The 25,044-nt window shown below is 54.0% G+C and overlaps 5 protein-coding genes across 5 annotated transcripts; 4 read left to right on the top strand and 1 right to left on the bottom strand.

The window, feature by feature from the left end:
* Positions 1-409: 409 nt before the first annotated feature.
* On the top strand, positions 410-6,942 carry LOC6617629 (kinesin-like protein Klp10A). The gene is made up of 5 exons (XM_002041906.2): positions 410-587; positions 1,364-2,542; positions 3,695-3,941; positions 4,010-4,810; positions 6,151-6,942. Exons 2-5 carry the CDS (start codon positions 1,518-1,520, stop codon positions 6,469-6,471), a joined length of 2,394 nt encoding a protein of 797 aa, XP_002041942.2. The 5' UTR covers positions 410-587; positions 1,364-1,517; the 3' UTR covers positions 6,472-6,942.
* On the top strand, positions 4,818-6,141 carry LOC116802033. The gene has a single exon (XM_032724973.1). It carries the CDS (start codon positions 5,099-5,101, stop codon positions 5,987-5,989), a length of 891 nt encoding a protein of 296 aa, XP_032580864.1. The 5' UTR covers positions 4,818-5,098; the 3' UTR covers positions 5,990-6,141.
* A 1,353-nt stretch (positions 6,943-8,295) lies between the features above and the next one.
* LOC6617628 (signal recognition particle receptor subunit alpha homolog) lies at positions 8,296-10,460 on the top strand. Its single transcript, XM_032724975.1, has 3 exons — positions 8,296-8,512; positions 8,581-9,219; positions 9,287-10,460. The coding sequence occupies exons 1-3, from the start codon at positions 8,396-8,398 to the stop codon at positions 10,373-10,375; spliced, it is 1,845 nt and encodes a 614-aa protein (XP_032580866.1). The 5' UTR covers positions 8,296-8,395; the 3' UTR covers positions 10,376-10,460.
* Positions 10,461-10,526: 66 nt separating this feature from the next.
* LOC6617627 (26S proteasome regulatory subunit 6B) lies at positions 10,527-12,099 on the bottom strand. The gene is made up of 3 exons (XM_032724976.1): positions 11,970-12,099; positions 11,812-11,895; positions 10,527-11,753 (listed from the first exon to the last, which is right to left on the bottom strand). The coding sequence occupies exons 1-3, from the start codon at positions 12,003-12,005 to the stop codon at positions 10,632-10,634; spliced, it is 1,242 nt and encodes a 413-aa protein (XP_032580867.1). The 5' UTR covers positions 12,006-12,099; the 3' UTR covers positions 10,527-10,631.
* A 581-nt stretch (positions 12,100-12,680) lies between these two features.
* On the top strand, positions 12,681-24,984 carry LOC116802333. The gene is made up of 3 exons (XM_032726614.1): positions 12,681-16,410; positions 16,471-21,721; positions 21,795-24,984. Exons 1-3 carry the CDS (start codon positions 13,722-13,724, stop codon positions 24,484-24,486), a joined length of 10,632 nt encoding a protein of 3,543 aa, XP_032582505.1. The 5' UTR covers positions 12,681-13,721; the 3' UTR covers positions 24,487-24,984.
* Positions 24,985-25,044: the final 60 nt, after the last annotated feature.

Raw genomic sequence — 25,044 nt, 5'->3', positions numbered from 1 at the left:
GGGGGCTGAAAAGCATAATTGCACACAAATACACATAATATTGCCGAAACGTCGATCCTTTCATTATATTAGGTTCATTTTGATACGCTTATGCTTATGCCAACAAAAGCGGTCGCTTCTCTTTATTACTTATTGATATAAATTACCAAACAGCTGACGTTTTAAACGGTTACTTTGCCTAGTGTTGGCCAAGTCATCCAAGTTAATAATAATCTTTCAAGTTCGCAGGATTCTTCTTGCCATTGTTACAAAAAAGTCATAAATATACCCAAAAACTTCTTAGCCAATAGGAACCACGCTTAAAATGGATTTTATTCACTTATTAACACGCCAATTGTGTCACTTTTCAAACACAACGGCTGATTGCCAGCACTGTTTGCGCTGCAGTCCAGTGCTGCGCAACGCGGCGGGTAGAAAAAACAATGGCGAGGCGAAACTAAAAAATTTTGTTGCTGACATCTGGTCGCTTGCAAAACTATTTCTAGCAGATTTTGTGATATTTCGTTGTGATCGGTCGATAAATCCGCCAGTTTTTTTTTAATGGAAAGTGCTAGCACATTGTAGCGGTTGGGAAGATAGCAGGAAAGGTGAGCGAAAGGCAGCAGATTGCGAAAAATTCAATTAAATTTCCGCGACCGTCTGTTTTCTGCATCGGTGTGTGTGTTTGCGTGCGCGCGAGTGTGTGTGGGTGCTCTGTGTATGACGTAAAGCGATAAAGCAAACGCATTTCCCCCCCACTCCATGCATATGTGTGTGTGTGCGAGTGTTGTGTTTTTCTCTCATCAGTTTTGCATCTAATTATGAGCGGAAAGCATTGATTGGCTGCCAAACGCCGCGGTTTGTTGTTTTTTTTCGCTGCATTTCGGCCAAAAGGCTTGCCGCAGCTGCATATGTGTCGCTATGTTTGTGTCAGTGTTGCACAGTGCCGCCAGTGCCCACAAAATGGGCGCACAACAACAAAAGCAGCAACGCGATTGGGATTTTCGCGATCCTACGCTGGCTCGGAGCTCCCCTTTTCCTATTTCCAATTCCCAGCCAGCGGGCTGCCGTTTTTCCTTTTTGTTATCCGTTGCCGGACGCAACGAAAACGACAGTTGGCATTTGAATTTAGCTCAACCACACATACTAACGCAGCCCCGCAAGCAGCACACACACACTGGGACACTCGAAAAAAAAACAGACGCTGTCGGCGACCTCGACAAGCAGTTGGCTGCGATTTAGTTGTCAATGCCTTGAGTTCGGTTCGGGGCTTAGTTTCCCCCAGTTTCCCCAGAGTTCGTCAACAGTTAACATCCAACGGAACAAAATTATTTTCGACCAAAATTGACTAAATTGGGTTTTTTTTTTTTATGTATCCGTTTAGACACATTTTTCACGCCACAACGTAGTTACTACATTTACGACTAACGGAACTCCTTCTGCAAGCAGTTGCTGTCCATCAAGCAGTACACGGAGTTAACGCAGGATAAGCCGGGAGAAAGAGGAAGAGATCGGTGAAGAAGAAAGATATAACGATCATGGACATGATTACGGTGGGGCAAAGCGTCAAGATCAAGCGGACGGATGGACGCGTTCACATGGCCGTGGTGGCGGTGATCAACCAGTCAGGCAAGTGCATCACAGTCGAATGGTACGAGCGCGGCGAAACGAAGGGCAAGGAGGTAGAACTGGACGCCATACTCACGCTCAATCCGGAGCTATTACAAGATACCGTCGAGCAGCACGCCGCCCCGGAGCCCAAGAAACAGGCCACAGCGCCGATGAATCTCTCGCGTAATCCCACACAATCGGCTATCGGTGGCAATCTCACCAGCCGTATGACCATGGCCGGCAACATGCTGAACAAGATCCAGGAGAGCCAGTCGATCCCCCATCCGATCGTCAACAGCAATAGCGTGAATACAAACAGCAACTCCAACACCACGGGCAATACCGCCTCGACGGCGACCACTGGATTACAGCGTCCACGGTACTCGCAAGCTGCCACCGGCCAGCAGCAGACAAGGATCGCCTCGGCGGTGCCTAATAACACATTGCCCAATCCCAGCGCGGCAGCCAGTGCTGGTCCGGCGGCACAGGGAGTCGCGACTGCGGCCACAACCCAGGGAGCTGGCGGAGCTAGTACCCGGCGATCGCACGCATTGAAAGAGGTGGAGCGACTGAAGGAGAATCGCGAGAAGCGACGCGCCCGCCAGGCCGAGATGAAGGAGGAGAAGGTGGCGCTGATGAATCAGGATCCGGGTAATCCCAACTGGGAGACGGCGCAGATGATACGCGAATATCAGAGCACGCTAGAATTTGTCCCGCTGCTCGATGGCCAGGCCGTCGATGACCATCAGATCACAGTGTGCGTGCGCAAACGTCCCATTAGCCGTAAGGAGGTCAATCGCAAGGAGATCGATGTCATCTCGGTGCCGCGCAAGGACATGCTCATCGTGCACGAGCCGCGCAGCAAGGTCGACCTCACCAAGTTCCTGGAGAACCACAAGTTTCGCTTCGACTACGCCTTCAACGACACGTGCGACAATGCCATGGTATACAAGTGAGTATCCAATCCAAATAACTAGCTCCAAAACAACGCCATATATGGTCTGTTTAAATTACTAGTAGTGATTCTAAACAAACGCTCGATATGGTGACCACACATTCCAATGTCTTGGGGAGGCTTCTTCAACTGCTAATGGGTATCCTTGCTAGCAAACGACTTTCTTTCAATTGTACTGATCTATAGAAGTCATCTTGAAAATCTTATTTAGTTATTGATGACCCTCTATAGCTAACATTCAATCTTAAGCCCAATTTGTTGATGCAGTGGAATGATATATAGTCTATAGCGTACCCTATTTATCAGTTTTCCACCGAGTAACCAAAAGTGCCAATCACTTTTCGAGCTCGTTTCGTTGGCGCATCTCTGGTGGAGCGACCCATTGAGTCATGCCGACAGAGACGGCAACAGAGCCACACACATGCATCCGAAAGCGGTTGCTCCCGAAATAGCCAAATTCGTTGAATGACTAACTTGGAAGCCCCAGACGCTTCACCTGCCCCCGCCGTGCCACTCCGTCCGCCGATCTGCACACCGAGTTCTCTAAACCCAATTCTCCAGCGGAAGACATTTCGAAAAGTAACTGCCTTGTGGCCCGGCATTTGTCCATTAGCAATTGTTTGGCTTCAATTGAATTAAAGCTGCTACGGCTGCTGCTGCCCCCTCTTTCCTTTCTCCGGCAACTTCTTGCTTAGCTTCTCTTTCCGGTTTTCGCACTCGTGTGTATTGTGTGGCTGTCGGGAATTGGTAACGCCATTAGTTGCGTCACGGCAATCGCTTAAGTATAGCCCAAAAAGTATACCCCATGAGTAATATAGACCGGCATTAATGCCCAAAACTGCGCCGATGATAACGCACGCTCGTGTTGACAAATCCCAATGGGTGAATCAACTGCTGACATCGTGCGTTATCAATCCTCAGAAAACAATGCGACTTACACATTTATTTATTGCATTTTAATTAGTCGTATGTATAATTCTTATCGATAATCATTTTTACTGGGCAGATGCTAACTTTGAATGCAAATAGATGTATTTATCAAGGATTAATGGCATGGTGGCAGTCCATTTAGTGCTAGATGCTTGCTATATCTGTTATATACACATAAGTACCCATGCTAATCTTTAATCTTGCACTCCATCCGCGCAGATACACAGCCAAGCCGTTGGTGAAAACCATTTTCGAGGGCGGAATGGCGACGTGCTTCGCCTACGGCCAGACGGGATCGGGCAAGACGCACACCATGGGCGGCGAGTTCAATGGCAAGGTGCAGGACTGCAAGAACGGCATCTACGCCATGGCGGCCAAGGATGTCTTTGTGACCCTGAATATGCCGCGATATCGCGCCATGAATCTAGTCGTCTCGGCCAGTTTCTTTGAGATTTACAGTGGCAAGGTGAGTGAGACATACAACTTGGCATACTGAACTCTATTAATCCGAACGTTGTGTTGTTATTGCCTTAGGTCTTCGATCTTCTGGCCGACAAGCAGAAGCTGCGCGTCCTGGAGGATGGCAAACAGCAAGTGCAGGTGGTGGGCCTCACCGAGAAGGTGGTCGATGGCGTCGAGGAGGTACTGAAACTCATCCAGCACGGCAATGCTGCCCGCACATCCGGCCAGACGTCAGCCAACTCCAATTCGTCGCGTTCGCACGCCGTCTTCCAGATTGTGCTGCGGCCGCAGGGCTCGACGAAGATCCATGGCAAGTTCTCGTTCATCGATCTGGCGGGCAATGAACGCGGCGTGGACACCTCCTCGGCCGACCGGCAGACACGCATGGAGGGCGCCGAGATCAACAAATCGCTGCTGGCCCTCAAGGAGTGCATTCGTGCGTTGGGCAAACAGTCGGCCCACTTGCCCTTCCGTGTCTCCAAACTCACCCAGGTGCTGCGCGACTCGTTCATTGGCGAGAAGAGCAAGACCTGCATGATAGCCATGATCTCGCCGGGACTTAGCTCCTGCGAGCACACGCTCAACACGCTACGCTATGCGGATCGTGTCAAGGAGCTGGTGGTCAAGGATATCGCCGAAGTTTGCCCTGGCGGCGACAGCGAGCCCATCGAGATCACGGACGACGAGGAGGAGGAGGAGCTCAACATGGTGCATCCGCATTCGCATCAGCTGCATCCCAATTCGCATGCGCCGGCCACCCAATCGAATAATAAACGTGCTCCGGCGGGTGCGGTAATTCACAACAATAATAATAACAACAACAAGAACGAAAACGCCGGCAACATGGACCTGGCCATGCTGAGTTCGCTGAGCGTAAGTATTTGCATATTTGTCACCTAGAAGTTACACGAAGTCACAAGGTATCGATTTTAAGCTAGGAATTAAGTGAATTGAAATGAGATGGGATGCTGAAATGGAGAACCTATGACCGAACTATGCCGTTGAACCAATAATATATATTCTATAATATATGTTATATAGCTTAGTAGGCTTAGTTAGGGCATTTGGCATTGTCACTACGGTTTTCGTCAGTCGGCAACTGGTCTCAACTCAGTTTGCAGCTCCCTTTAGTTCGGGTTACAAGTTATACGTTATAAATACATGTCGATACCATCCAACACAATGCTCCAGCTAGGCAAAGGCAAGGGAAAGGCGAGAGCACGCGATAGCCACACGCCAAATGTGGCGGTTTACACCAATGCACGGACCCTGCGATCCGTGTACAGCATGGTCAGCCAGGCGGCAGTCAGGAGAGCTGCTGCTACTGCTGCTGCTGCTGCAAGCTCGATTCCCACGGCGCAAGTCAACGATCACGGGAAACCGTCACACGTTTGGAACAGCAACAAGCCCAAGAAGATGGCATGTAAAACCTATAACGTCTACTCTAAGAAAGCCGACAAGTTAACCGGCGAAGAGGTATCCAAGCTGGGCATTCGACAGTGGCTCCATCCCCCGTATCCCATCCATCGGGAGCGCAAGAAGCGCGTCGGCTCTCGCAACTACGAATCCTTCTATGTGCCCTACGAGCAAGAGGATGCGATAGTAGTGAAAGGCAATCCCTCGACCGCGACAAATGAGCAGGCAGTGGAGCCACGTAGCCGATCGTTTCAGCGCTTGCCGACGGCGGCCGAACGTTATGCGCTAAATATCACCAAAATGGCCAGCCTCATTGAGAAGGTCAAGTCGCATCCGGATGACGACGGTGTGGCGAAGGCCGCGAAGAAGTGGCCATTGCTGCCGCCGCCGCCGCAGTTTGCCGAGGATCCGATCGATTCCGGGCAGCGTTTCGCCCTGCTTCGCTCCCAAACGGTCTTGTGCTTCTCGACTTTGGATTGCGATGACTTGCTGTACAAGTACGCGTGCCATCTGCCCTTTGTGCGCAATCCATTGCAGCCAGATGTCGTGCGGCCCAAGATGAAACGATTGCCGTGCGAACGCCGCGTGGCGGAAAGGAGCTCAATTGAGGGGAATTCGTGCACCATACCCAACTAGCCATCAATGATCTTATATATTTTATTACTTGTTCTCGTTGAATTCTAGTAAAATTCATACTCGTATGGAAATAAGTAGGGCTTCTTCCCCTTAGACAGATCCCTAATGAAACATACAACCTATACTGTTCACTTATACACACTGTACATTGCCATTTGCAGGAACACGAGATGTCAGACGAGCTGATTGTCCAGCACCAGGCAATCGACGACCTGCAGCAGACGGAGGAGATGGTGGTGGAGTATCATCGCACCGTGAACGCCACCCTGGAGACCTTCCTCGCCGAGTCGAAGGCACTGTACAATCTGACCAACTATGTGGACTACGATCAGGATTCGTACTGCAAGCGGGGCGAGTCGATGTTCTCGCAGCTGCTGGACATTGCCATCCAGTGCCGCGACATGATGGCCGAATATCGCGCCAAGTTGGCCAAGGAGGAGATGCTGTCGTGCAGCTTCAATTCGCCGAATGGCAAGCGTTAGTTGATTACCGCATCCGACCCGATCATCCACAACCACCCAGACTCATCCACCTCACCCAGCCGTACATTTTATATAACGAATTCCCTCTGGCTTCCCAACGGACGTGTCTGTCGTGCAGTCCCTATCCCCTTTGCCCCAAGCCGTCGATGTCGCTGCGAGTTTATGGTTTATTAAGTTTTTAACTGATATTTAATAGTCGGGAGTCTATATTTTACAAATGAACTAAGCACGGAAACAGACCAGATACCACAGCATTATTACCATTATGAGAGCAACGCAACCCAACAAAATGGAACTCAACTGAAAAACTGAAGACAGGCTAGGCTAGGCTGGCCACGACTTTATTTGGATTCGCCGTGAACTATGATTATATGAATATAATTGTAATTTCAGCGCAGTCGATATTCTAATTGTGTAAAAGAAAAAGACATTTACTATACAATATATATATATTTACTACTTACAAGCATACGTTTTACTCTAAAAATGATATGAGATTCCATTTAATTTTTAACAAATAACCTTATGCGATTCGATTCGATCCGATGCGATTTGTTTTCCTCATTTTGTCCATTTTGCAGAATTGCTCGACCAGAGTTGTTTGTTCATGCCACGGCACAAATCTACTAGTTTTTAAATTACGAACTAATCGCGCATTGTATTTATTTAAAGGCCACAAAACTGTATTTAATTTATTTTATTTGCACCAAATCCGATTTACATACGTATTCCCATACCCAGTAACTATTAATGATTTTCACATGCAATTTTAGACAGCAAGTGTTTTTTTTTTGTGAAACTAAATCCCCCTTCTTTATATCTATATATTCTATATATAAATAATTTACATTATATTTTTTTTGTCATTTTAAGCGACTTCGGTGAAGAATTTAAAATGCAAACTGTCTTTACTATACGATTATTATGATTTAGAGATGATTTGCATTTCATTTTGTACTAATATTTATTGCATATATTTAATTATGTTTACACGACTAAAAACTAAACTATCGTAAGCAAATCAAACGAAACTTAACCAAATCATGGATTTCCACACACTGCTGCTTGTGCTGCGATAAAAACGATAAAACAAAGCAAAATACACTGAGAAAAAACACACACACACAAATCTGTCCCAAATAGCGGAGAACTTAGTATCTTAGCCTTAACAAGAAAAGAAAAAAGAGAATATAAACACACTAAACTAAAACTAAATCGAAAATGTGAACGAAACATACTCACGTGCTTCTCCTAAAGTATTTATCCAATCAAGACGTTTAATCATTTTGTTATGGCATTTCCTCAGAGCACTTTAAAAATGAAAACACTAAACAAAACACAAGGCAGGCGAATGATAATGATAACCCATTTTTTAATCCACCAAATGCGAGTTTTTAAAACAATGTTAATATGGCAAAACCAACTGAATGAGTGCTTCGATATTATGCGGTATAAATAATGAAAGTGTTAGGACTTGGACTCTAATAATGTATTATTAAATATAAATAATAAATTATATTGTAATGAAGCGAGAACATACACAACTAAATTTAACATTAAAGATGTGTAAAGCAAAAGCAAACGACTTTTTTTATTTTCTTTCGAATGGGAAAAAAACAGGGAATCCCCTAACTGCTGATATACATTAAAAATGTATAAGTAACCTTGGAACTACTTTATTTTATTACACTTCTAGTGTAATTAATTTTGCTTATTTGATTTTTCAAATTGAATTATTTGTATTTAACGGTTTTTCAACTTCCAAAAGTGACAGCTTTCGATATCGATAACGCGCGTATCTATCGAGCGCGCTGCCATCGCTAGGCAAGTGACGTGGAACGTGTGGCAACTTTTGATTTGATGCAAATGCAATGCGAGTAGACTGCGTCGTTGTTGAAAGTGACGGATCGGAAGCGTAGCTAAAATGTTGGACTTTGTGGTGATATTCACCAAGGGCGGCGTGGTGCTGTGGCACTCGAACGTGTCCGGTAGCAACTTCGCCTCCTGCATCAACAACCTGATACGTGGCGTCATTCTGGAGGTAAGTGAATGGATGGATTTTGTTGTGACTGCACCAATGGACACTAATGTGGTTTTGTGCGGCTGCAGGAGCGCAACACAGAGGCCAAGTACTACGAGGAGGACCACCTGGCCGTGCAGTTTAAGCTGGACAACGAACTGGACCTGGTCTATGCGGCCATTTTCCAGAAGGTGATCAAACTGAACTACCTAGATGGATTCCTGACCGACATGCAGGCGGCCTTCAAGGAGAAGTACGGCGACATACGTCTGGGCGATGACTATGACTTCGATCGCGAGTATCGGCGCGTGCTCAGCGCCGCGGAGGAGGCGTCCGCCAAGCAAGTGAAAGCTCCCAAAACCATGCGCTCCTACAACGAGTCACAGAAATCGAAGAAGACCGTCGCCTCTATGATACAGGACGACAAGAAGCCGGTGGAGAAGCGGGTGAACATCCAGGAAACCCCGCCGCCGTCCAAATCACAGCCGTCGTCGCCAGCGACGGCCTCCTCCATGGACAAGATCATCATGGAGAAACGGCGCAAGCTGCGCGAGAAGCTCCAGCCCACCAAGAAGACCTCGCCCAATGATTCCAAGTCTAGCAAGCCCGAGAAGGCCGGCAAGAAGCCACGCGTCTGGGATCTGAGCGACAATTCCAAGGATGCCGTCATGCTCGATCGCTCCAAGGATTCGCCCGATGATGTGCAGTACCAGAACATCAACAGCGAGGTGAGTAGTAACTTTCACTTTCCCCGAAGTGAAATCACGAAATCATTATTATTTTCCACACTCGCAGCTGGTGGGCACAATGCAGGGCGTCATCCCGGACTTGGATGTGGAGAGCGCGGACGAGGATGACAACGAGGACGCATCCTCTGAGGGGGAGGCCGAGGAGCAGGTGCAGTCGAAGAAGGGCAAACGCGGTGGCCTGCTATCCTACTTCAAGGGCATTGTGGGCGCCAAGACCATGTCGCTGGCGGATCTGCAGCCGGCGCTGGAGAAGATGCGCGACCATCTGATATCGAAGAACGTGGCCTCTGAGATAGCGGCCAAGCTGTGCGACTCGGTGGCCGCCAGTTTGGATGGCAAGCAAATGGGCACATTCGACAGCATCGCCAACCAGGTGAAGGAGGCGCTCACGGAATCGCTGGTGAGGATTCTCTCGCCCAAACGGCGCATCGACATCATACGCGATGCGCTCGAATCGAAGCGCAACGGCCGCCCGTACACGATCATCTTCTGCGGCGTCAATGGCGTCGGCAAGTCCACCAATCTGGCCAAGATCTGCTTCTGGCTGATCGAGAACGATTTCAACGTTCTGATCGCCGCCTGCGATACGTTCCGCGCCGGTGCCGTCGAGCAGTTGCGCACACACACACGCCATCTGAACGCACTGCATCCGGCGGCCAAGCACGATGGACGCAGCATGGTGCAGCTGTACGAGAAGGGTTATGGCAAGGATGCCGCCGGCATTGCCATGGAGGCCATCAAGTTTGCCCACGATACGCGAGTGGATGTGGTGCTGGTGGACACCGCAGGACGCATGCAGGACAACGAGCCGCTGATGCGTTCGCTGTCCAAGCTGATCAAGGTGAACAATCCGGATCTGGTGCTATTCGTGGGCGAGGCACTGGTGGGCAACGAAGCCGTCGACCAGCTGGTCAAGTTCAATCAGTCGCTGGCCGACTACTCATCCAACGAGAACCCGCACATCATCGACGGCATAGTGTTGACCAAATTCGATACCATCGACGACAAGGTGGGCGCCGCCATCTCCATGACCTACATCACCGGCCAGCCAATTGTGTTCGTGGGCACGGGTCAGACGTATGCCGACCTGAAGGCCATCAATGTGAACGCCGTGGTCAATTCCCTGATGAAGTAAGCCAGCCGCCTATCCCAGACTATCCTTCCAATGCTCCTTGTTTGCATCTCTTTTGAACGAATCAAATATATATATATTTTGTCTAGTTTGTTGTTGCCGTAAATGGAATGCTTTGTCCACTGTTCGTTTGGGATTTGGGATCGCTTGCCACTTTGATAATTGTTTTTTATTAATGATATAACTCTATGCGTACAAAGAAGAGTTTAGTGTGTGGGGAAAAAATGGGGCGGGTGTAGTGTGTGTGACTTAATATAATCTATTTGTAGAACTCGTGCTCCTGCTCGTCCTTCTTGATGTTGTTCTTGTAGCCCTTCTCGAAGTCCTTGGCCAAAACGATGTAGCGATTCTCACGCACCGCGTGCATGCCCGCCTCCTGGCAAATGGCGTTGATATCGGCACCGGAGATCTTGTCCGGCCTGGCCACAAACTCCTCCAAATCGACGTCCTCGCTGAGGTTCATCTTCGAGGTGATGGTGGAGAAGACGAGTCGCTTCTGCCGGCGATCGGGCAGCGGGAACTCAATCTTACGATCCAATCGACCAGGTCGCAGCAATGCCGGATCGAGTGTGTCCGCCCTGTTGGTGGCCATGATCACCTTAACGTTCGTGGTCTGATCGAACCCGTCCATCTGGTTGAGCAGCTCGAGCAGAATGCGCTGCACCTCGCGATCGGCGCCAGTCTGCGCATCGAAACGCTTCGTGGCAATCGCATCGATCTCGTCAATGAAGATGATGGCCGGCGCGTTCTCTTTGGCCAGCCTGAAAACGTCGCGCACCATGCGCGGTCCCTCGCCGAGGTACTTCTGCACGAACTCCGAGCCGACGACACGTATGAACGACGCCGTCGTATGATGAGCAACCGCCTTGGCCAACATGGTCTTGCCGCAACCGGGCGGACCGTACATAAGCACGCCGCGCGGCGGATCGATGCCAATCTGCTTGTACAGCTCGAAGTGGGTCAACGGCAGTTCGACTGCCTCGCGGATCTCCTGCTTCTGCATGTCCATGCCACCAATGTCCGCATAGCTAACGTCGGGCTTCTCATCCGGCTGGAGCATAGAAATGGAGCTATCCGCCTCTGGCGGCAGCACGTCCACCAGCGCGTTGCTGTGCTTGTGCAGGGCCACCGAGGCGGAGGGCTTCAGCAGCTCGCGATCGATGGTGGACAGGATGCGCACATAGTAATTGGAGCCGGTGGTGGAGCCCACAATGCCCGTGTTCTGATCGACGGCCTCCAGGAACTGGCCAATCACCAGCGGCACCGACTGGATGCGCTTCACCTCCTCCTGGGCGTGCAGATACTCCTTCTTCAGGTTCCGTTGCTCGTCCTTGATGTACTCCTCCTGCACCTCAATGAACTCCAGTGTCTTTTGCAGTTTCTACAACGCAATGGCCGCTTAGTTGGTTGATCGAATGGAAGACCAGTGGACGACTCACCTTGTAGCGCACGTAGAGATCCTCCATGTCCAGTTCGTCCAGGGAACTGTGCGCATCTTTCGGCTTCAAGTCGGAGAGCTCGTCCTGGTGGAAAAAGAGTAAAAGGAAATGAGGCGATTAGTACGCTGGCCAGGCGGCGCAGCCAGGCAACTACGCACCTTCTCCGGCATCAGTACGTCCATGTTGTACGGCATTCTTTTCGTTCAGCAGTGAGTTTCGTTTTATTAGTTTGCGTTTTCTGCGAGGCGACGAAAATGACTCGTCAAAAACAAGCCAGCGGTGGGTTGTGTTGGCAACCCTGTCCACAATCGAATATGATCTATCGATGGGGCCATTTACCTATCGAGTAGTCAAATTGTGCTGCTCTTTCAATCGGTTTTTTTATTTCGATATATACTCTTTCTGATAAGAAAGCAACTAATCTTTATTGGACAATATCATATGCCAATTAGCCTGTAAAGCAAAAATTTTATATAAAAATAAATCTAAAATCGCATGTCATGTTTTTCAATTGATATCCGGAAAGTATTTTTTTGTAAATAGGTTTTCAAAGAACCTAGTGATGGGAAAAATCAGCTGTCTGTTAATTGTGCGATATATACCAGCTCTGATTGGAACGAAAGCTGCTAACAGATTTATTAGTAACAAAAACTATTTGGAATGCAGACCGCCCATAAGTAATTGATAAAATCACAAGTTTTTCTAAGTAATTCACGTAGAACAATGTCAAAGTATCGCTGCTAGAGACGCAACTATCGATAGTTCGAGTACCTTCCTCGCCAGTGGGTACAAGTGTGTACACACTGGCAAACCCGACCATTTTGACGCGATTTCGATTTCCCATAAGAAAAAAAAGAGTAGAAAAACACACACATTTAACATTTCGGTCGCTCCTGCTGCTGCTGTGTGTGCTATGTGTGCGTGTGCGAACGAACCAAATATATACACACACGAGCGCTGGTAGGACAGTGAAATCGAATTTGCTGTTTATATAGCACAATTCGATGGCTGATAATGCCGCCGCCGTCGCCGAAAAATCGTTTACCCAATATCGCTAGCATCAGAACGGGAAAGAGAACGAGTACGAGTACGATTCCGATTCCGATTCCGAGTACGTTTCCCACAAAGTATCGTTGTCGTTGTCGTCGTTGTCCTGCTGCCGTGCCGCGCCCCCTTCGCCCGCGCCGCCGCCCCCTCTGCGCCGTACGCACGCATCGATTTGGGCTAAACGTTAGATACCTCCTAACGCAGTTGTTAGGGTGGAAAGAACGGCCAGGGAAAATTGAATGGGCTACACTGGTGGGCGAGCTGCTGCAATGCCGTGCTTAAATTTAAATGCAATGCACTGATACGGATCCGTTGGCGCTCCTGGTCTGGTCCGCATCGAAGCGAAAAGAACAAAAAATACAAGAAAAAAAAAACAAGAAACAAAACAACAAAACGGAAAGCAATCCCGTGAAATCCCGGAATACAAGTGCAATACAACGAAACGAAACATAGAACAAAACGAAGAGAACGAAACAAAACGGAACGTATTTTCGATACGCAGGAGAAACCAAGTCGGGATATCCAAAGTGGACAGTGTGGTCTTGTGCAGTGGAGTGATGCTATATATAGCTGTTGGCCAAAACAATAGAGTTCGATAACAGAGCGAGATCAATTCGAGGAGTTGAAAATGTTTATTGTATAATTTCCAATTGAGCAGGTGTGCGTGCGAGTGTGTGTGTGTGTGTGAGTAGTTTTTGTTTTTCGCTGCTTCTTCTTGCGGTTTATTTGTCAACAAAAAGAAGGAAGAACGAAGCAGTGTGCGTGCAGCAGTAAATTGTTGTTCGCACACCCCGCACTGCTTGCAGGAGTGGCGAAGCAGTTAACTTGTGCAACGCAACCACGGACGACCCAGTGGCCTCCACATGAAGACCATGTCGCGCTTCGGCCTGCGCCGTGGCTTCAAGTTCTCGGAGGAGCAGGTCAACGGCAAGAATCCAATTGGACCGGCAACGGCACCAGCCACGGTCGCTGCCGCATCCAATCCGCGCAAGAAACGGCAGACCCGGCAGGAGGAGGATGTGGACGCGGAACAGGAAGAGGTGGAACCGCACGAGGATCAGTCGGAGGCGGAACAGGAGCCGCTCTCGCTGATCTGCAGCCTGCCGCTGGAGCGTCTGCCCCGTTTGGTGGAGAAGCTGCATCAGATGACGGAGGAACGGGAACGAGAACGGGAGAAGGAGCGCGAGCGCGAGCGGGAAGAGGCCGCAAACCTGGGTGGAGCCGCGCACTCGAAGGTTCTGTGTCTGTACTGTGATAGGAAGTTCGCCTCCGGCAAGCTGCAGGCCAAGCATGTGGACAAGTTCCACACCGAGCGGCAGGAGAGACGCTGCAGCGGTCGTTCCACCAGCTCCAATTCCCATCCCGCCGGCGGCTTCCCCGGCTGCCAGTGGTGTGGCCAGCAGGGCAATCGCCGCCAGGCCACGCCCCCGCAGATCTGCCTGCCGGCCAAGCATCTGGAGCAACTGTTCCAGCACCTCAGCGAGCAGCATGCGGACAAGTATTTCGGCTGCCAGCCGTGTCGCCTGCGGTTCCAGGACGCGGATCACCTGTTGGGACACCAGCGCCAGCAGCATTCGCTCCATCATCCGGAGGATGGCCATGCCCCCAAGCCGGGCCTGATGGGCGCCGACGAGCCGGTGCTCTTTCGCCTTGGTCTTACCCAGAACCGTCTGCCCAGCCATCGGAATCGAAACCAGCGCAAGGAGGAGGAGCCGCCGCCCCTGGCCACGCCCAGCAGCAAATCCCGGAGCAGCAGTCGGGCGGCGGCGCAGCGACAGCAACAGAATCAGCATCAACAGTCGCAGTCGCATCAGCAGACCGCTGCAGCGGGTAACATGGCTCTGCAGGAGTCTGTCAATCCGGATGCAGTCTTCCGGCTGCCAACCAGCATGGCCTACGTCTCATCCTCCGCCTCCGTCGCCAACTCAGTGTTCGATGACAAGTTCTACAAGGATGTGATCTCTAATGTGCGGCACAACCTGCAGAATCACCTCGACGGACGGTTGTTCACCTCGTCTTCGACGTCCACAACGTCATCCACATCGTCGTCCGCATCCCAAAAGTCAGACCTCATTATGCTGCACGGACCCAGCCAGCTGGGACCTGGCGGCGCCTCCTATCCCACGCTGCTGACCGCGGATCAATTTGGTGGCACGGGGGAACTCCTACCGCTGGCCAAATTCCGCCGGAGACCGCACACGAAGCACAGCTGGAAGTGGAAATGGGACTACGTAAAGAAGTTCACTCTGATCAACGAGGGCGGTCGGCTGGTCAAGAAGCTGAAGCAGCCAAACTACCTGGGACTGCGCGATCTCTCCAAGTTGGACATGTGGACGCAGCTGACGATGCGTCAGAAGCACGATCTCTCGCTCTCATTGACGGAGGAGCAGAACCAGGAGCAGCGCCGCCTGCTGGATCAGCTAAATCTCATCCTGGACCACCGCCTGCTGCCGCACATCATTCTCGAGCAGAACGAGCAGGCGGTCATCAAGTGCGAGAACGAGGAGGAGGACGAGGGCCTGGACTCGCATCCCGGTGACGATCTGCTGCCGCAAACGTTCGCCGACGAGAGTTTTCTCTCCCTGCTGCAGCTCCAGCCGAGAGGCGGCAGCAGCGAACAGGAACGACAGCGGGAGCGGGACCAGCGGGAGCATAGCAGGAACCAAAAGGCCGTCGTGCTCAGCGGCGAGTGGGCACGGCCGCGTCTCTATTTGTGCATCTGTTGCGGCGCCAAGTTCGACCAGCGCAAGTCGCTGGAGGAGCACAAGACCTTCCGCCACTCGCACATCTACGCCACGCACTACGAGGTCGTGGGACGCGAGCTGCTGGCCGGCAATCTGCTTCGCCACCTCTTCATCCCGAAACGGGCGCTGGGGCGATTTGCCGCCGAGAGCAACTGCATCCGATGGCCGCAGATTGCGCCGGCCGCCACAGTGCAGCAGCCCAAGCAGGAGCAGGTGCAACCGGAGGAGGAGACCAGATCGTCGGCCTCGTCGCGCTCATCATACGAGGTGTCCACACCCACTCCGCTATCGGCACTGGAGCAGCAACAACCATCACCGGCTTCGGGTTCGGGCAATGCGTCCTCATCGTCGTCCTGCTCGCCCAGCTCATCGTCCGCCTCCACGCTGCTGTCCACCGCCACCCGCACCTCGATGTCCAACTCCACCTGCACCTCCTCCGCTGCCACCACGACGCTGTCGTCCACCTCGTCCGCTCCTTCCAGCTGCACCAAGTGCGGTCGCAAGTGCAGCGGCCTCATGGATCTCTATCGCCACATGCTGGACTGCTCTGGCGACTATGTCTGGTCGCTGGCCAAGAAGCGCAAGTACCGCTACTACTGCGGCACCAAGAAGCGACGTGCCTTCTCCAAGAAGCCGCTCAAGCAGCTCTCCGCGCGCAAGAAGGAAAAGCTGGAGGTGGAAGTGGAGGAGGGAACGGGCGATGGCGATGGCGATGCCGAGGTAGATGGCGATGGCGAGGCGGAGGGCGAGGAGAGCGTGTCCAGTTCATCCAAGTTGAAGAACTCGCCACGCCAAAGGCCCAGCGATGGTGAGTATGCTGTGAGTCTTCGAGTTCCCTTGCACACTTTAAATATTATCCAATTTGCAGCTGAATCCATTCGGAAAATGCTGGAGAACCTGCCCGCCAAGCGCATCTGCAAGAAGATCTTTCCCGTGGACAATAAGGCCAAGCGCAAGGCCAAGAACAAGGCGAAGGCCAAGTCCATGGCCAAGTCGCTGGTCAAGTCGAAATCCAAATCCAAGCAGCAGCGCAGCAGCACCAAGAGAATCTACAATCAGCACCTGCTGCGCACCACCAGATCGCGTTCGCGTTCATCTGTGGTGGCCACCGGCTCCTCGGCCGCTGCTGTCGCCGCCCAGCAGCAGCGCAGTCGCCGCAAACAGAAGCAGCAACAACAAAAGCAGCAGCATAAAAAGCAGGAACAGCAGCAGCAGCAAAAGGCCAAGCTGGAGAAGGTCAAATCCCCACCAGAACCGCCGGCATCAGTCGAATCGGATAAAATGCCAGCCAAGGTGGAGGCCAAAGCGCCCGCACCGACAGTCACTGCCAAGTCACGATCTCCCGCTGAGGAAAAGCCATCCCTGCGTCTGGAGCTGCCTCAAACTCTTCCGGAGGCAGCCGCTCCAAACGCCTCCGCTCATGAATCAGAGCCCGCGTCGCCCACGCCTAGTAAGCAGCTAATGCCCACACCGCCCACTACCCCAGCGCCGGCCACCAAATCCCCGCCAGCTGCTGCAGCCGTGGCTCCACCCTTCTGCGCCGCCAATCGACAGGCGACGCCGAATTCGACTGTTAAGCGCAGCAAGAGGATTAGCGATTGCATAGCCATGCTCACCGGCAAACTGGAGGAGAAGCTCAAAACGGAGCAAGTGCCTCCGCCTGCGCCGCTGCAAAAGGAAAAGGAGAAACTCCAGCAGGATAGGCCGGCTGAGAAGCACGACAAGACACCGAAACCAGTGGACCACCACTCACCTGCTGCCGCTGTGGTCGCCGAAAAGGAGCGAGTGCAGCCAAAGACGCCCAAACGCAAGGCGGTGTCACGGCGCATAATCAAGGTGGATACCACACCAGAGGCCGTGGCGGAGTCGATCCAGGTGCGGAAAGCTCCAGCAGTGGAGCTGCCGGAAGTAGTTGCCATACCACCTGCACTTCCACCGCCTGCCCTTGCTCCAGCCACTCTGAATGCCGCTCCTGTTCCTCCAGCGCTGCAGCCTCCCATATTTGCCAGCATGCCAGTGGCAGTGCCAGTAGTGCCTGCGCCAGTTCCTCCACCACCAGTTGCGACAGCAGCTCCTCTGCCTGTCGCTGGACTTGTTCCTCTGCCCGTCGCTGCACCTGCTCCGCCGCCAGTTGCCACCGCTTTGGTTCATCCACCGACGAGACGAACGCCCACCAAGGCGGCGGCTAAACAGATGGGTGCCCCACCACCGAAGCCACCAGCTTCGTTGGCCGCCCTCAAACAGTATCCCCCACTGGAAGCGACGCTGCCAGTGCCGACTGCGAATCCAGCGCCGCCCGTTCCCGTCGCAGTTCCTCTCGTGCCTGTGCCCATGCCTGTGCCCGTGCCCGTGGCAATGCCTTTGGGCATGCAGGGAATGCCAGTGCCTGTGAATGTTAACATGCTGCCCAAGCTGTATATGCCCCAACTGCAAGCGCCAGCGAATTCCAATCCCAATCCCAATCCCGCGCCCACAGCAATGTTCGTGATGGCGGATCATCAGCCCCTCAATCTGACCAGTCAGCGCGGAGTGCTCCACAAGCCATTGATATCCGGCACCACGGGTGACCCGGGACTCGTCGGACTGCCGCATCATCGTGCTGGCGGTATGCCCGCCAGGCGGCAGACGATCTGTGGCTTCGAGGCCCGGAATCTGATCGGCCTGGACATGGAAATGGAGCCGCTGGATCTGTCGAAGAAGTCGAGCAGGAAACCGTCACCGGTGCCGCCGCCAAGGATGCAGCAGGAGTTGCCAATGCCACTGGTGCCACTGCCCTTGGTGACGAATGCAAATGCGCTGGCGCCGCAATCGCAGCCAGGTGGTGCACCGCTTCCTACACCAGTTGGTGGTGCTCCAGTGAGCTGCCAGCTGCCCATGCCGGGAGTGCCAGGAGTGCCTACACCGCTGGCTTCGCACTATTACTCCAACCTGGATCTGCTCAAGATTCCACAGGTGCGCAATCCCGGCACTGGCGTGGTGGTGCCCTCCAGTGGTCCACCAGCAGTGTCGGTTTCCGCAACGGTTGCAGCGCCCGTTCATCCCGTGAAGAGTTCGGGTGGCAAGAAGCGCTCCACTGAGGGAACGGGCAACTCCAAAAAGGAACACGGAAAGGGACAGGCCAAGGCGTGTCCTCGCATGGATGAGGTGGTCAACAATCATATCGACGATGCCATCAACTCGGTCATCATGGCTGTCCAGGCGAGTTTTCCGGACGACGATGAGGAGGAGCAGCAGGCCAAGAAGGAAAAGGAAAGAGAGAGGGAACGCGAAAGGGAGAGGGAGAAGGAAAAGCTGGAGGAAACGCCTCCCAAGTCGAGCAACTGCATCATGCCGTTGCAAGCCTGCGGGGAAGTGCTCTCCTCCGCTGCCCTGGACAAATCCCAAACTGTCAATGCTATTCCAGCTATTGTTGCTCCTCCTGTTGCTCTGGTGCCAGTGACACCTGCTCCGCAGACTGTGCCTGTCAAGAATCTGACGCCCAAGAAGCGTTCCATGCGCTCGCGAACCATCGACTGTCGCTCCGCCCTGCTCGCCTTGGAGGAAACTCTGCCGGCGGCATCCTTGCAGCAGTGCATCCCGCTGCCGGTGAATGGCGATGCGAAGGAAGAGATGCCATCGCTGCCAGATCCAATCCCAGCTCCCAAGCCCGCTGTCGTCGAGCCCCAGCTTCCCGTTCAGGTTCAAGGTCCAATAATGAGTCTCAGGGATAAGAAGGCGGAAACTGTAATGCCGGCCACCAATTCAACGACCATTCCGGCAGCTACTCCGGTAGCGGAGTCTCCGGAATCGCCGGATCCTGTGCCCGTGAGCCTGCCGCTGCCGGAGACGTCTGTTCCGGCACCAGTGCCCGTGTCCGTCATCTCGGTGGCGCCCGCCGTGCTGCCACTACCAACACGTACAGCGACTCCACCGCCCACCACCATGGCCGAGACGAACTGCAGCTCCCTGATGGAGGAGCACAGCAGCAATCTGAACAACAACACGTCGTCGGGCTTCCACAGTCTCGCCCAATCGGAGCAGCCGATACCAACGGCAGCGACGCCAGCTGAGGAAGCGCCGCCCGTCAAGGAGGACGAGGAGCTGCCCGCCAAAAAGAAGCAACGTCGTCGGCGAAAGAACGAACTGGCCGCCATTGTGGCCGATCAATTGCTGGAAAGCTTTAAGATCGACAATGCACGCAGGGATAACCTCAAGAAGCTGGAGAATCTGGCGTACGAGAAGAGCGAGGATTTGCTGCTCACCGGAATGCTGCTGATGCCCAGCACCAAGCGGAATGCAGCCCTAGGACCATCCGCGGCTGCCGCGAAGCTGGCGAAGAAGGAGGTGGTCGACACCGTGGCGGAGTCACCAGCCAATCCGCCCGTGCGCGGCAGGCCGAAGCGTCGCCAGAGTTGCTACTATCGAAGGGGAAAGGCTGGTGGTGTTGGTGGCGTTGGCAAGGCCACCAATGAGAATATCAGTCTGCTCAAATCCTCGCTAGAGTCCTTCTCCATTGGCATCGAGAAGCAGCTGCTGGCCAAGGAGGCCAGGGAGGCCAAGGAGGCGCAGCCGGCAGGCGGAAACAATCAGGCCCAGCTGCCCGTTAGTTCCATCCTGCGGCCCAGCATCCTGAGCAGCGCCGTCGCCAGGGAGCAACAACTGACGAGGCAGCAGCAGAGTAAGCTGGATAAACAGGAGCAGTTGCCACCGGCGGCCACCTTCAGTCGGGATCCGCGGCTCAACAAGAATATACACAAGGAGCAGGCGGAGCACAAGGCGGCGCCCAAGGACCAGTCAGCGACGCCGACAACAAACGAGAATCCCGAGGAGGATGACAACTACCTTACGGAGATTGCAAAGAACGTCAACGAGAAGATCATGTCGGCCACCACCAACGAGGACTTTGAGTTTGCCCACGACGAGTTCGATGGCGAAGGTGATCCCGACCAGGATCAGGATCAGGACCAGGACAAATACTATCGCCCGCCCACGTCGATGAGTGTGCGCAGTGCTCCGAATCTAAACGATGAGCACTCGAACTTTGGTTCCATGTGCGACGACAACACAAACACCGAGGTGATGGACATGGATCTGGACGATGAGATGAGCGTGTACACGAGCTACTCGCAGGATCTGGGACGTGGCGGACGCGGCCGCCGGAGAAGGAGGCGTAGAAGTGTCCTACTCACGCGGCGTCCCAAGAAACGGACGCAGCGCAGCGAACTGGATGCCGAGAAGTTCGGTTGCAAGCTGTGCGGCAAAAGCTTCTTCACCGCCACCTCGCTGTCCAAGCACAACATGACCCTGGCCCACGTGTCCAAGGTGTCCGCACAGGAGTACCTGCAGTCGCAGACGGCGCCGTCTAGTCCGCAGGATGCGCACGATCTGGAAAACAAGAGGGAACGCCAAGCGGAGACGTTGCTGCAGCAGCAGCAGGAGGAGCAGCCGGCGGCAGCTCAGCAGCAGATGCGAGCCTCGGTGCTCATGGTGCCCACTCAGATGGCCCATCAGGAGAGGGAGCGGGAGCGCGAGCGGGAGCTGCAGAGGGTCCAGGAGCAGGAGAGGATGCAGCTGCAAAGGGAGCAGGAGCATCGCCATCAGCAACAACAGCTGCAGCAGCAGCAGCATCAGCAGCAGCAAGAGCAAGTGCATCATGTCATCACTGAGGCAAGTCTGCGACTGCACGACAACCAGCACAGTCCCACAGCTCCGACCGCCTCTCGTCTCAATCTCAATCCCGACGAGCGTCTCTTCTACGAGTGCTGCAATATACTGAAAAGCGCGGAGACGCCACGTCCGCATCCCGGCGGTGGCGCCGGTCCAGCCACCACATCGGTGATCGTGACGGCAGGCAGAAAGCAACCACCGCCGCCTCCAGCATCGCCATCGCCATCTCGCTCGTCCTCGCTGCCGCCACCGGCCTCACCATCGCCATCGCTTCCTCCGCCCGCATCTCCATCGCTTTCCCTGCCACCGCCGGCATCGCCATCGCCATCACCCTCGCCGCCGCCACCCGCCGAGGCAACTGCTGCCGCGCCAGTCCCTGCTGCTGCTCAGCCAGCGGCTAACGTGTGCCACCAGCCGGTCATTCAGCAGCTGTTCCGGAACCCGCCAGCAGTCACCCCTACCACCACGCCCACGTGAGTTACCATAGTTGCATATAGCATAGTTGCATAGCACATATCATTCATCCTTGAATCCCCCTCCATGCAGCAACCACAATCGGCTCTCGCCCAGCTACTCGGCTGTGTCGCAGTTTTCGGCCACCACGACGTCCCGCTTCAAGACGAAGGCCGCGATGAAGGGCTATGAGAACGTGAATCTGCAGATGGACATGCTGGAGCTGGCCAAGTCGGGTCGTGGCGTCTGCAAGCTAACGGAATTGGCGGACATTGCGCTGGGTAGTGAGAAGCCCGGTGGCGAATTTTTGCCCCATTTGCCGCCTGCACCGGTGGCTCCAACGGTGACATCACTGCCGCCAGCGAATCAACAGACGCCGACTCCAACACCCACGCCCACGGGCACGCCCACAGTGACGCCAACGGGGCCGATGGAGCAGCAACAGAGTTCCACATCCTCGAAGACCATCATGCATGCGTCCATTATCAAGGCGGCGGCGGGTGTGGCCAGCTCGGCCACGTTGCCACCGGCATCCGGTAGGATTATCATACCCGACCGGCCGTTCAAGAACATTGGACTGGAGGAGAAGGCGCCCATAACGTTCCAGAAGCCCAAGACGTGCGTGAATCTGCTGCAGGAGCAGGACAACAACAGCGTCTCGACGGCCAGCTACTCGGATCGAGATGACTACGACTTCGGAACCCTGAGCTGCGATGGCGATGTGGATCCGGAGCCAGAACCGGAGGTCAGAGGTGGAGTCGTAGCCGCCGGGCGAGTGACTCAACCGCAGGCAGGAGGACGTGCCGTTTCCACGTCCAGTTCATCATCCTCCTCATCCTCGTCGGCGGATAACAGCCGAACGGGATGTCGGAGTAGCAGCAGCAGTTCCAGTCGCGCCACGGCCAAAACTTTCGAGAACAAGTCACTGATCATGGGACGGATATTCAAGCATGCCAGCAGTGCCAAGGCGGCGCCAGTGATGGCTCCATCGGCGGCACTGCTTCCGGGTCCCAGTGTGGTGCCCGGGATGGCTAAGATTAAGGCGTTGCCCAAGAACCAAGCGAATCTGGACCAGATCTTCGATGAGCTGCGTGGCGGTAGCGCAGCGGGCAAGTCAACGGAAATGGAGGCTCCACCCACGATGGTGCAAGAGGGTTGGGATCGGCATCATCCGCAGCAGCAGCAACAGCAGCAGATGCAGCCACACCACCACCACCATCATCAGCAGCAGCATCATCATCAGCAGCAGCAGCAGCAGCATCATCAGCACCATCATCACCACCACCATCATCAGGTGGAGCCCATGGCGGCGCCAGCAGCACCGGCAGCGCCGGCGGCCATGCCAGCACCCAGTGCATTACCACCGGGCAGGAAGCCGAAGAACTCCACGGTCAACACGGCCAAGAAGGCAGCCAACAAATCCGCACCGACCAAGACAAAGGGGAAATCCAAGGTGGAAGCCGTTGCCTCTGCTTCTTCCTCGTCCAATCGCAAGCCACGCAAGGATTTAAGCAAGCTGCAGTCCGAACTGGGCATGAGTCACGAAGAGATCGAGCAGCTGATCGACGAGGGACAGCGCAAGTCCAAGCGTCGCTGTGCCACCAATCGACCCAAGAAATTGGTGGAGACTTGGAGCTCCGATGAGTACGAGGAGTTCTTGTCCACCAAGGACATCATAGCCCTGATCGAGCAGAAGGAGCAGCAGGAACAGAAGCGCAAGCGCAAGACCAGCGAGGCGAACACCCAGCCGGAGCCAGTTGCTCCGCCAGTGGCCAGCAAGAAAGCCCAGACGCCACAGGCTACTGCAGGTAAACGAAAGAATCGCGCCAGCGAAAAGAAGCCAGCACCTGCCGAGCCGGAGCAACCAAAACCACGTGCCAGGCAACGAAACCAGCCACCGCCGCCAGCACCAGCACATGTGCCTCCTGTTGTCCAGGCACCGCCAGCGCCTGCGCCAGAAGTGCTAACTCCGCCTGCCAGGGGAAAGTCCAAAGCAGCGGCCAAGAGCAAAGCTCCAGCAACCAAGACGACAAACAATCGCAAAAAGCGATCCAATGAGAAGTCAAGGGTGCAGGAAAGTAGGGAGGATGAGGAAGAGGAGGAGGAGCAGTCGGAGGTGGAAGTTGAGCCACCAGCCAGGACTCGCAGCTCCAGGCAGCAGCCCAAGGTGAAGGCCACTGAACCGGAGAAGGAACCAATAGCGCCAACACCACCGCCACCAGCACTACCATCACTGCCTGCAGCTGCACCGGAAGCGCAAAGGGAGAGGAACAAGGTGCGGCAGCACGGCAATCAGCAGCAGCCACCGCCGCCGGCACCGCATCCGCGGAGCAGCTCCGTCGCCACCACCACCAGCACCACCAATAACAACAACAACAGCAGCAGCAGCAATAAGAATCTGAAGGCCAAGCGAAAATCGCAGACCAGCCGCCAGTCGCCGGCGCGCAGAAAGCGGCCAGCCAGCGAGAAGCAGCTGTACTACTGGAGCAGCTCCAGCGACGATGAGTTCGGACGCCTGGACGACGAGACGGAGGCCGCCGACGGTGAATCCCGCGGCGCTGGAGCTGGCAGCGAACAGCGGGATGGCGAACGAACGGAACTGGAGCCGGAGGAGGCGTTACCGTCGCCGGGCAAACACTTCGAGGAGAACGAGTCGTACCAGAAGCACGGCTGGATCGTGGGCGATTCGCACAAGAAGCTCGTGAAGCTGCTGGCCATCGCCAAGGGCAGCAAGAAGGTGGACAACTGCGGTGTCAAGCGGCGCACGCCCAAGCGCAAGTGCTAGGAGTGGGTAAAAAGCGCGGTCGTGGTGGACGTGAAGGTGGAGCAGCGCCACCAGACGTAGGAACAGCTGGCGTAGGAGCACAGCACAGCGGGGCACAGCCTCCTGCCGCCAGACAAGTCATAGCCATAGGCCTCGAGGGTCGGAGTCGGCGCGGGCAGCGGACGACCCATCGCCGCCATCGATCACATACGTACTGCCATTGTGTCATCGTTAATCGTTAACGCCGGCGCCAGGAGGGGATCAGGATCAGGATCGGGATCGGGATCAGCTGGAGTAGGAGCGGCAGCGGGAGCATCCACTTGGCAGAGGCCACCTCCTGGCCCCGCACCCATTAACCGTATGCGGAGTATATGCAACATATTTTTCTTTCTTTTAAACATCTAAGCGTTACATTATTTAGGTTTTTTTTTATTAAATGTATTTATAATTAATAAACAAAACAAACAAAAATGCGAAAGAGCAACAAATATAAATTTGAGCACAACAATTTAAAGCGGACGACCGATCTTCTCATTTAGGACGCCAGTAACCACCCAGTAGCGAACCGCCAGAGATACA

The sequence above is a fragment of the Drosophila sechellia genome, chromosome X (genome assembly GCF_004382195.2).
Source record: "Drosophila sechellia strain sech25 chromosome X, ASM438219v1, whole genome shotgun sequence".
In the NCBI taxonomy this organism is placed as follows: Eukaryota; Metazoa; Arthropoda; class Insecta; order Diptera; family Drosophilidae; genus Drosophila; species Drosophila sechellia.
The sequence above is the reverse complement of the archived record's forward strand: the minus strand, read 5'-3'. Positions and strand labels throughout refer to the sequence as shown.

What these genes read in the sequence shown, in the direction of transcription:
- LOC6617627 (XM_032724976.1), bottom strand. Translation starts at nt 12,005, where the DNA reads ATGCCGTACAACATGGACGTACTGATGCCGGAGAAG. An exon ending in ACGTACTGATGCCGGAGAAG is followed by an intron (nt 11,896 to 11,969) that starts GTGCGTAGTTGC and finishes TTTTTCCACCAG; the next exon opens with GACGAGCTCTCCGACTTGAA. An exon ending in ATCTCTACGTGCGCTACAAG is followed by an intron (nt 11,754 to 11,811) that starts GTGAGTCGTCCA and finishes ATTGCGTTGTAG; the next exon opens with AAACTGCAAAAGACACTGGA.
- LOC116802033 (XM_032724973.1), top strand. Translation starts at nt 5,099, where the DNA reads ATGTCGATACCATCCAACACAATGCTCCAGCTAGGCAAAGGCAAGGGA.
- LOC6617629 (XM_002041906.2), top strand. Translation starts at nt 1,518, where the DNA reads ATGGACATGATTACGGTGGGGCAAAGCGTCAAGATCAAGCGGACGGAT. An exon ending in GACAATGCCATGGTATACAA is followed by an intron (nt 2,543 to 3,694) that starts GTGAGTATCCAA and finishes CCATCCGCGCAG; the next exon opens with ATACACAGCCAAGCCGTTGG. An exon ending in TTGAGATTTACAGTGGCAAG is followed by an intron (nt 3,942 to 4,009) that starts GTGAGTGAGACA and finishes TTATTGCCTTAG; the next exon opens with GTCTTCGATCTTCTGGCCGA.
- LOC6617628 (XM_032724975.1), top strand. Translation starts at nt 8,396, where the DNA reads ATGTTGGACTTTGTGGTGATATTCACCAAGGGCGGCGTGGTGCTGTGG. An exon ending in TACGTGGCGTCATTCTGGAG is followed by an intron (nt 8,513 to 8,580) that starts GTAAGTGAATGG and finishes GTGCGGCTGCAG; the next exon opens with GAGCGCAACACAGAGGCCAA. An exon ending in ACCAGAACATCAACAGCGAG is followed by an intron (nt 9,220 to 9,286) that starts GTGAGTAGTAAC and finishes CCACACTCGCAG; the next exon opens with CTGGTGGGCACAATGCAGGG.
- LOC116802333 (XM_032726614.1), top strand. Translation starts at nt 13,722, where the DNA reads ATGAAGACCATGTCGCGCTTCGGCCTGCGCCGTGGCTTCAAGTTCTCG. An exon ending in ACGCCAAAGGCCCAGCGATG is followed by an intron (nt 16,411 to 16,470) that starts GTGAGTATGCTG and finishes TCCAATTTGCAG; the next exon opens with CTGAATCCATTCGGAAAATG. An exon ending in ACCCCTACCACCACGCCCAC is followed by an intron (nt 21,722 to 21,794) that starts GTGAGTTACCAT and finishes CCCTCCATGCAG; the next exon opens with CAACCACAATCGGCTCTCGC.